Source organism: Bufo bufo, chromosome 5, assembly GCF_905171765.1.
Source record: "Bufo bufo chromosome 5, aBufBuf1.1, whole genome shotgun sequence".
Lineage (NCBI taxonomy): Eukaryota > Metazoa > Chordata > Amphibia > Anura > Bufonidae > Bufo > Bufo bufo.
In genome coordinates this window covers 107,070,558-107,080,770 of record NC_053393.1, presented here as the reverse complement: position 1 = coordinate 107,080,770, position 10,213 = coordinate 107,070,558, and the positions used below count along the sequence as shown (strand labels likewise).

The following is a 10,213-nucleotide window of genomic DNA, read 5'->3' as shown; positions in this document are numbered from 1 at the left end:
CAATCATACCCAGTGTCACCCAGGGCCAGTCCACTGCCCCCCTTAATCATACCCTGTCACCTTTACCCAGTCCCCTGCCCTTCTTAATCATACCCAGTGTCACCCATAGCCAGTCCACTGCCCCCCTTAATCATACCCTGTCACCTTTACCCAGTCCCCTGCCCTTCTTAATCATACCCAGTGTCACCCAGGGCCAGTCCATTGCCCCCCTTAATCATACCCTGTCACCCTTACCCAGCCCCCTCAATTAGACCCTGCCCCCCTTAAATTAAGGGTGACAGTCTCTTTGTGACATTTTTACTACAAAATCACAGTGAGATACAGTTGTCACCATGATTTTGTAGTAAAAAGATCACAGAGAGGCAAAGAGCATTATCAATCATGTTAATGCTCCGTGTCTCTGCTGTCCGGGACGGGGCTTGGCACTCTTTCACGCAGCGGATTACCCGCACGGCATCCGCTCATGTGAAAGAGCCCTTAGGCCCCTTGCAGACTAGCGTTCCTCCCGCAGGAGTCCACATCGCAGCACCCGGCCTGACCTCCCAGCGCTGCCGGAGGTCACATAGCATTATATTGATTGATCTAACCCTTAAAGTTCTGGAATGTATTGGATAACACTGGCATAATGCTGTTAGCGTCATCTAATACATTCCAGCACTGTAAGGGTTACATAGCATCATAAATCAATATAATGCTATGTGAATCCCGTCAGTGCTGGGAGGTCAGGCTGGGTGCTGCGATGCGGACTCGCTGCAGGAGGAACGCTCGTCTGCAAGGGGCCTTAGCACAGGGGGGCCCACTGAGGCTTTATCGCCCAAGGGCCCAAATGAACCTGGAGCCGGCCCTGCAGGACTGTACATAGTTATGCCTTGTCTGCCATAGCAGAAGTCATTTGCAGCTCTGACTAATAAAGTGGGGTCATAAGTGGAGGATCCCTTGTATGATGTTAAAGGGGTATTCCGGTTATATAAAGTGATCCCTATCCACCAGATAAGGGATAACTATTAGATCGGTGGGCTCCATACCCCTTGGATTCCCCCTGAAATGAATGAAGCAGCCGCTCAGCCTACCCTGCAGAATTCCCATAGAAATGAATGGAGAGGCAGGGCACAAGCCTGACCAGCTGCTTCGCAATTTGGGGGCTCCCACGTGGTAGGACCCCCACTGATCTAATAGTTATTCCCTATCCTATGGATATCGGCTAACGTTATGTAACCAGAATACCCCTTTAATATACCCCGAGGTCGTGTTCACATGGTTGACTTTCCTCACTGATTTCAGTGCGTGTTCTGCACCCAAATTCCTGGGAAAACCGCAGCAAATTCCATGTAACACTGAAGTCTGCGGCTGTTGGGAGGCTGGTGCGGCTTATGTGACACCCCGGGCTGGCAGTCTGATTTATTGGGGACACTGCTGGATGTTTGTGGAGGAGCAGTCTGTAAAGGGTTAATTGACTTCTCCGCTATTTAGGCTGTTGACACGTCTCCCCCTATGTTTCCCAGGCAGCGGTAAACCCCGCCCAGCAGCCGCCAGTCATGTGACTTTATTGTTGCTCCAGCCGTAACCAGGCAGCGGGGTCACGGGGTGGACTCTATCACTTCCGGGTCACTTTTAATGTATCCGGGTGGCAGCGCTGAATGACAGCCGCACCACATCCGGGTCAGCGGCGCAGAGGACGAGGATGCTGTGGGCTGCCCAGTATGGGGGGCGCTGCCTGCGCGGGACGCTGTGTCTGGGGAGGGCACGGACGTGTGTCTTCTCCCTGTCCCTGCGGAGCAGAGCGCCGCCCGGGCGTCAGGTGAGGCTGACCTTGTATCTCTACGCGTCACGTGGTGTGTGCGGCAGGTAGCCTCTGGTGCTGTACTGACCGCAGTATGGAGTGTGCATCAGGACCCCTCATCATCACCTTACCCTAAGGCCTGCCTAATATGGGCGCCTACTGTCGTCTAACATCAGTGTTTCCAAACCAGTGTGCCTCCAGCTGTTGCAAAACTACAACTCCCAGCATGCCCGCACAGCCCAAGGCTGTCCGAGCATGCTGGGAGTTGTAGTTTTGCAACAGCTGGAGGCACATTGGTTGGGAAACAAACAGACTGATGTGTATGGGGTGGGAGGGTGGACAGCACTAGGACCACCTCTGTATTTTGTGGATCAGTGATTTACGGACTGCAAAATGGATGCAGTCATGTAAATGAGGCCTGGTGGTGAGGGTTCAGATCCACGGGGCCCGCGCCCCAGCATTGGAGTGTAGTTGTAATAGCAGAGAAATGAATGGGGTCACAGCGGAACTAACTCATTTGACGGGACCCCATAATGGGAACAAATCCAACACTGCTGCATTTCTGGAGATTCTGAGGCTGTGGCTGCACCGCGACCCCATTCATTTCTATCCTAGTGCCGCTACGGTGCGGCGACCGAGGGCACTGTGTACCTGCGCCCTAGAGGGCGACATGCTTCTGCCACTCACAGACGTGAGATATTGGAACACTTTCCGTAATAAATAAATTACCAAGTCTAATACTTTTGACTCATTTGTATGATCTTTATCTACTTTTAGGACTTCTGTAAAAATCTGATGTGATGGAAGCCAAATTTATGCAGAAATTAGATAATTCTGAAGGATGCAGCAATGTATATATGAGATAGATAGAACCTTAAAGAGGACCTCTCCGGACATGCCTGTTTTAGTATCTTCATGCATCCCCCATGTAATAACAATTCTGTTACATCTCTTCTTATGGCTCTGTGTTGTGCTATTCCTCTATTATTTACACAAGAAGTTATGAATAAACTGCTATTGGCCTTCAGTAAGGGTACAGAGGGGTGTAACCAGTTAGGGGGGTTACCTGCTCAGTCTGAAAACGGCAACTGATTGGATAGAGTGAGTCTGTGCAGGTACACCCCCCCCCCCCCCAACTTGTGACCACCGCTCCGTACCCTTACTGCAGACTGCTAGCAATTTATTCATAACTTCTAGTAGGAATAACAAAGGAATGGCACAACATAGAGACATAAGAAAAGATGCTCCAGAATTATTATTACATGGGCAATGTATATAGCTATTAAAACAGGCATGTCAGGCGAGGTGACAGGTCCTCTTTAATGTAGTATCAGGGGAGGGCAGAAGATGGGGGTACATGAAGGACAACAACATGTATGGGGCAGTTAGGAAAGTTGATCATCAGCCAGAGAAGCATTTGGCTTATTGCTGTCCTATGTGTGTGGTTGGCTTTAGGGCTCTTTCATACGAGCAGATCCCGTGCGGGTAATCCGCTGCGTGAAAGACAGCCAAGCCCCACTCCGGACGGCAGAGACACGGAGCAGTAACATGATTGATAATGCTCTTTGCCTCTCTGTGGTCTTGTTACTACAAAATCACGGTGACAACTTTATCTGATCGTGATTTTATAGTAAATAGATCACAGAGAGGCACGGAGCATTATCAGTCATGTTACTGCTCCGTGTCTCTGCTGTCCGGAGAGAGGGCTTGGCCCTCATTCACGCAGCAGATTACCCGCACAGGATCCGCTCGTGTGAAAGAGCCCTTACAGTAAAACCTGGGCCGGCAGAATGTCTATTATACACATTTATTTGTATTATTTTGGTTTAGTACTGTTTACTGTGTATTGTGCCGTTCACCTGAATGGCAGAGAACTGCAGTACTCTGAACGGCCACAATGAAAAGTACCACGATCTGAGGATGAACCAGTTCAAACGCTGATCACTGGGGGTGCTGGGAGTCTGACTACTGCTAATATATGATTGATGGCCTATACTAGGGATAACCCCTTTAAATTTCCACTTCCAGCATCACTTCCCTGTCTGTCACGCATGTTGTGGCTTTGACATTCTCTGACACAAACGTTTTATTTCTTTCTCTACAATAGGTTTCTGTACCTGATGTGAAGTTTGTTCGTTTCCTCAGCACGTCCTCCACTCCAGTAAAGCATGAGGAGGACAGACTGGTTTACATTGGAAACCTGGGAACGGCAGTGCTTGGTACGTTCTTGGCTGATATGTCTGCCACATCCTACTTGATGTCCTCCATGCAGGTGGAGCAGCATCGGTGTAAGACTGGGGCTACACTGTGACATCAACCTGCCACCAAGGGTCCAGGTGTTGGATCCTGGATGATGTGGTGTCACCTTGTAGCCCCAACCTTACACGGAGGTAGCGGGTGCAAGCACCAGTCAACTGGGAAAATATTGAAGAGCTGCTTCTATGTGACCTTTATATGCGGTAAATGACCAGACAGGGTATTGAAATTTCATGTTGAATTTCAAAATCCTAATCCCCTTTTGTCCTAAAAGATAAGCCCTCCTAAATGTGCCTGGCAGTATCTTATGCCCCTCTTATTGCAGATAGAATATGGGATGACATTGATGTCTGTATTTTCACAGGGAGTGTGGAGAATAGGCTCTACTCTGCCCTAGGTGCAGGCGGCCATAGGTGTTGGGGGGCAGATATGGTGTCTGTACTGCTGTAAATATCTGGTATATCGGCATTTTGCCTGCACACTGTAATGGTGTTTCAGCAGTGTCTCGTATTAGATATACAGGAAAGACATGACTGCCCAATGAGATGTATACTGATGGCCTATCCTCAGGATAGTTCATCCGTGTCTGATCAGTGGGGGTCCGACACCCTGACCTCTGCCAATCAGATGTTTTGAGAACGTACCAGCGCTCACAGTAGCACCACGACCTTCTCATAGCTTTCCCCTGGCCAGTAAAGACACGTTCATGTGTCACGTGGCCTAGGAGCAGCTCAGCCCCATTGAAGTGAATGGGGCTGAGCACGATACCAAGCACAGCCACTATACTATGTACGGCGATGTGCTTGGTGAGCTGATCGGTGGGGGTCCCGAGTATCGGACCCCAGCTGATCAGATACTGATGACGTATCCTGAGGATAATTATACTGCCAGAATCTTTGTGTTGCATGATGGGATACAATTCAGGAGACCCTAGAAAAGCAGAGCGAGCAGACATGTTTTCTACACCTAGTCTTTGGCTTTCTCTGGATCGAAGTTCTAGGTTGCTTTTAAAGGGACTTTTGTCTTCAGTGTTAAACCTGCCAGATATATACATATACAGTTAGAATATGTGTGTTACTAATCTGTTCTTTATTATTCATACAGGGGTGAAGTTCTTCTCCTACTCTACCAGCGTGGTCAGCTTAATTATTCTGCCAATGATTTTTGCAAATTCTGGCATCGGAGTAGACAGTCTTCCATTGAAGATTGCTTTCTTCAGCATAGTTGGATTCTTCACCTTCATTACTCCAGTTACTTTGCATTTGTTGACCAAGGGCTATGTGGTTCGCCTATATCACAACAAGGAGAGAGACCTTTATACTGCAATCACTTACAATGCATTTCTTAGAGAGAAAAGGACAGCGTTTTCCCCAGAAGATGTTGAAGTACCTGGAGTGAGCAAGATGTTCACCACATTTTATGCAAAGAAGAAATCCATGCTGATAAATCCAATGTTATTTCCCAATTCCAATGATTATCAGCACCTTATGGGCTATGATAAACCCTTCACTTTTAATTTAGAAGACCTAAATCCTCCCTCTAAGGAAAAATAAACCTTGTGTTTGTAAAGGTGTCATTTTCTTAATATAATTTTTTTTTTTTTTTTTTTAAGATGGCGTTTAACGCTTCCTTTCACACTTGAAGTTTTGAGTAAAGTTGAGCACAATTTTCCATCCACAGGATATGTGTGAAAGGATGGTACATACCTCATGGTACGTAAGAGAAGCTGCTCAGAGCGCAGTACGATTAAAGGGGTTCTCTGAGACCCTCAGAGTATAGCCACATGTAGCAGGTCCACTACAGAAAAAACATAGCATATCTGGATGAAATCTGCAGGGGCAAAATCCTCACCAAATCTTGCAGGTTTTACTATAGATTTCTATGCATAATTATGCAAGTTTCCATTGCAAAGGGAGAAATCCGCAGCATAAATTGTCATTTACAATTTGCATCTGGCGTTACGTGCGGATCTCGGTCCAGACATTTTCTGCAGTGTGTGGATAAGATCTGTGAAAATGTTATCCACTTCCCTGCTCCTTGCTCGGTGTGACCATACCGTAACACTGATGGCATATCCTTATAATACGCCAGCATTGTGTGTTCGGCGTGGGTCCGATGTAGCCCGGTTCTGCGCAGTCCAGTGGATGGGTGCACATGGTGATTGACAGACTCTCCTTTATGAATATGCATACTTAGCTGTCAGTCACTGTTTAGCACTACCCACAGGACTTTATAACAGTCTGCCCCCACATTAGATAGCATGCTCAACATGACACTGAGCAAATCTGACTGGTGTCCTCTGAGTGCAGAGAGTAAGTCCGACCAGGACTCCTAGGAGAGACGGTGAGACGCCTGAGGACCCTGCCCACACAGTATGATTGGCAGCTTACTGTGTATACATACTGAAACGGGGAGAGCTGTCCATCACTGTGCGCGCGCGTGGGGTAATCAGGACTCTTACTGTTTCTCCTAAGAGTCCTCTCAGGAGTTATTGAAAAGTTCTGCTCTAAATCTTGTACACATATAAATATATATGCGGTTGATCTCAGGAGGCTTTTCCCTCTAAGATCTGCACTGCGCAAGCCCTGTCAATCAAAAGGCGCAGCAGCTGCAGAGAAAGCAGAGCGTCTAGGTGTAATAGTAACGCCCCCGTTGCTCCTAGAGGCTCATTTTCATGTATTAAAACATCATTTTTCTTAACAGGTCAGATAGTTTCATTATCATTTTGTAGAAGAAAAAAAAAGCATATACCATACAGGATAACTTTATTAATTGTATTATTATTATTGCACAATAGACAAGTTTAGCATGCATAAAACGTCACACTCTTGGCCGGGGGGAGGGATATAATAAATACATTCAATGTGTGTGCCCGGAGTTTTCCTGGTACATATATGATACTGGTAATGAAAACAGGATGTGAACAGAGCCTTACATTGACAGGAAACTTATTAAGTCTGCCTTGGGCATGGATTCAGTTCATTCCAGACCAGGGGACCTTTCTTGGCGCTCTCTGCTGTAGTAACTCTTTAGATCAGTATTGATCACTGCATCTGAGATCATGGTTAACTCCAGTCCTGACCAATGCAATAGGGTGTCAGCTGTGTGCGGGCCAAACTTGTGCCTTAAAGGGGTAATCCAGAAATTGATTATGATGACCTAGAAGTCTTCATGATTACATCAGCGGGGTCCAAGTCCTGGCACCCTGCCAATCAAATGTTTCAGGGAGCTACAGCACTCACTGGAGCTCTGGTGAGCACAGCCGGCAGCTTTAGGCCCCTTGCAGACGAGCGTGAGCGGATTAGGTCCGAATACGTTGCGGAATGCGTTCAGTGAAAACTGCGTTATTTTGCAAGCAAGTTCATTCAGTTTTGTCTGCGATCCCGTTTACTTGTTTAGTTTTTATCGCGCTTGTGCAATGCGAGTTAATGCGTTTTGCACGCACGTAATAAAACTGAATGTTTACAAACAACATCTCTTAGCAACCATCAGTGAAAAACGCATCGCTTGCTTGTGGATGCGATGTCATTCTCATGCAGCCCCATTCACTTCTATGGGGTCAGCGTTGCGTGTAAATTGCAGAATATAGAACATGCTGCGATTTTCACGCAACGCAGTAGTGATTTGTGAAAACCAACGCTCATGTACACAGACCCATTGAAATGAATGGTTCCGGATTCCGTGTGGGCGCAATGCGTTCACATCACTCATTGCACACAGTGCCCTACATCCCATAGCAGCAGTGCTTGGTATTGCAGCTCAGCCCCATTTACTTTGTTTACTTCACTTTATTATTTTCCAAAGTATCAATCTCGTATAATGAGCATACGAGCATCAAACAGCAAAAATATCCAAATATCGGTAAAGGATCACGCAGGATCCACATTTTCAGTGACAATCAATGTATACAAATGTGAAAAGTAAACAGATAGCACTAGAAAAGTGTAGAGAATATTCTCAAACAAGCGACATTGTACATATTATACATCAATTTAGCATTATATTACCCCACCCCAAAGGACGCTAAAGAATCGAGAGAAGTCATCTCACATATAACATTTATGAAAAATAAGCCAAACCGTTAGGGCCCAGAAAAAGAGAGCAAAAAAGACCCTTAAATAGGAAGTAATCTATATATGATATATAGGTTAGGAAAAGGCAATTGTAAAAGAGAGAACTATAGAAGCGTGCTGCAAAACTATTATTCCCTGAGTTCCTCTGTATTACTGAGTTCTCCCAGTAGCCTTGAAAACTCAGAAGAATGGACAAAATCCACCAGAGTATTCCACCTGCTATAGAATAGATTCTCCATACCCTGCGAAAGTGCTGTAAGTTCTTCCATTCTTATCAAATATCTGAGTTCGGACGCCCATGCACAGAGAGAGGGAGCATCCACCTTTTTCCACCGACGCGGAATAACCATACGTGCTGCTACTAGAAAGAACCGCAACTGATTTTTCTTTAGACTAGCTATCGAGCCTGGGATAAGCGATAGAAAAGCAATCTTAGGAGAGTTGGGAACCGTTTTACCCATGAATTTGTTACATATGAGGAACACCTGGTCCCAAATTTTTTTTATTATTGGACACCCCCACCATATGTGCAACATCGAACCCATTTCCGAATTACATCTCCAGCACAGGTTAGAGACATTCGGGAACATCTTGTTTAGAGTCGAGGGGCAATAATACCATCTGGCTAGGATCTTAAAGTTCTTCTCCTTCGCGTGAGCAGCTATAGACAATCCATGAGAGAGTGCACACACCTTAAGAACATCCTCCGATGAAAAGGACAGCTGTAGATCAGACTCCCATTTTTTAAAGAACGGGGCTAAATCAGGACTACTACAGTCCATTAGAAGCCCATACAACTGTGATATGAGCTTGTAATGAACATCAGGCTTCACATAGATGTTATCAAAAGCTGTCAGATCAGGACATGACCTTTGGTCGAATAAGCTATGTATGAAAGATCTTATCTGAACATATGCAAGCCACATGGAGCCATTCCGTCTATCCTCAGGTACAAGGGAGTCATAATTTTGTAGATGTTTTTGTGCCATAGCGTCCCGGACCCTAGGACATTGGGATTTGTGCCAAATCAAAAGATTAAGTGCCCTTTCCCCTATCAGAAAATCAGGGTTGCTCATGATTGGGGTCATAGGACCTTTTTTATGCGAAATCTGAAATTTCGAGGTCCAATAATCCCAACAGGCCAAGGCGTGTCTCACCAGAAAAGGCCAACCCTCCTGGGCTGGGCGGTTGGAAACCCATGGTGCCACCGATAAATCTACTGGGGAAAGCTCCCTTTCCATCTTAATCCAAAGTTTCTGGGAGTTTCTATCCGACCAGTTTATGATCCTCATCAGCAATGCTGACGAATGATATACCCTAAGATCTGGCAGGCCCAACCCTCCCTTATCTCTATGTTTAGCCAGAACCACAGAGCCAATCCTAACTCTACCTGAATTCCAGATGAATCGAGTAATGGCCCTCTGAAGAACCACAAAATACCCCCTTGGTACATTTATTGGGACAGTTTGAAAAAGATACAGAAATCTCAGAAGAATGTCCATCTTAACGACTTCAAGCCTTCCAAACCACGAGATGTGCTTCAAAGAAAATTTCTGTAAATCTTCCAGTACCTTCTTCTGTAAGGGTAGGTAATTAAGAGGATAAAGTAAATGGAGCTGCCTAGGTATTTGTAATCCTAAATATGTTAAACTAACGTTCTGCCATTGAAAGGGAAAATTGCTTTGAGTTTGGGAAGCTACATCTGACGGGAGTGAAATATTGAGCATCTCACTTTTAGTGGGATTCATTTTAAAGTTACTCAGAAAGCCGAACCTCTGGAATTCCTGTAGAATAGATTCGACAGCAACGTGAGGATTTGAAATATACATGAGGAGGTCGTCCGCATACAGGGCTAATTTATGATGCGCGTTCCCCAATTGTATGCCTTTAATATTCGGGTTAGCTCGTAAGGCATTAGCTAAATGTTCCATGACTATCACATACAACAAGGGAGAGAGCGGACACCCTTGCCGAGTCCCATTTTTTATGTTAAAAGAGGAGGCCAATATGCCATTTGTTCTCACTCTGGCAGTGGGATTCGTATATAAAGCACCAATTTTCCCTATTACCGTGGGGCCTAAACCAATTTGTTTCAGCGCCGCAA

General features: G+C 45.8%; 1 protein-coding gene across 1 annotated transcript; it reads left to right on the top strand.

The window, feature by feature from the left end:
- The first annotated feature begins 1,616 nt into the window (after positions 1-1,616).
- On the top strand, positions 1,617-5,609 carry LOC121001414 (transmembrane protein 70, mitochondrial-like). The gene is made up of 3 exons (XM_040432461.1): positions 1,617-1,798; positions 3,888-3,999; positions 5,141-5,609. Exons 1-3 carry the CDS (start codon positions 1,682-1,684, stop codon positions 5,587-5,589), a joined length of 678 nt encoding a protein of 225 aa, XP_040288395.1. The 5' UTR covers positions 1,617-1,681; the 3' UTR covers positions 5,590-5,609.
- The last annotated feature ends 4,604 nt before the right edge of the window (positions 5,610-10,213 follow it).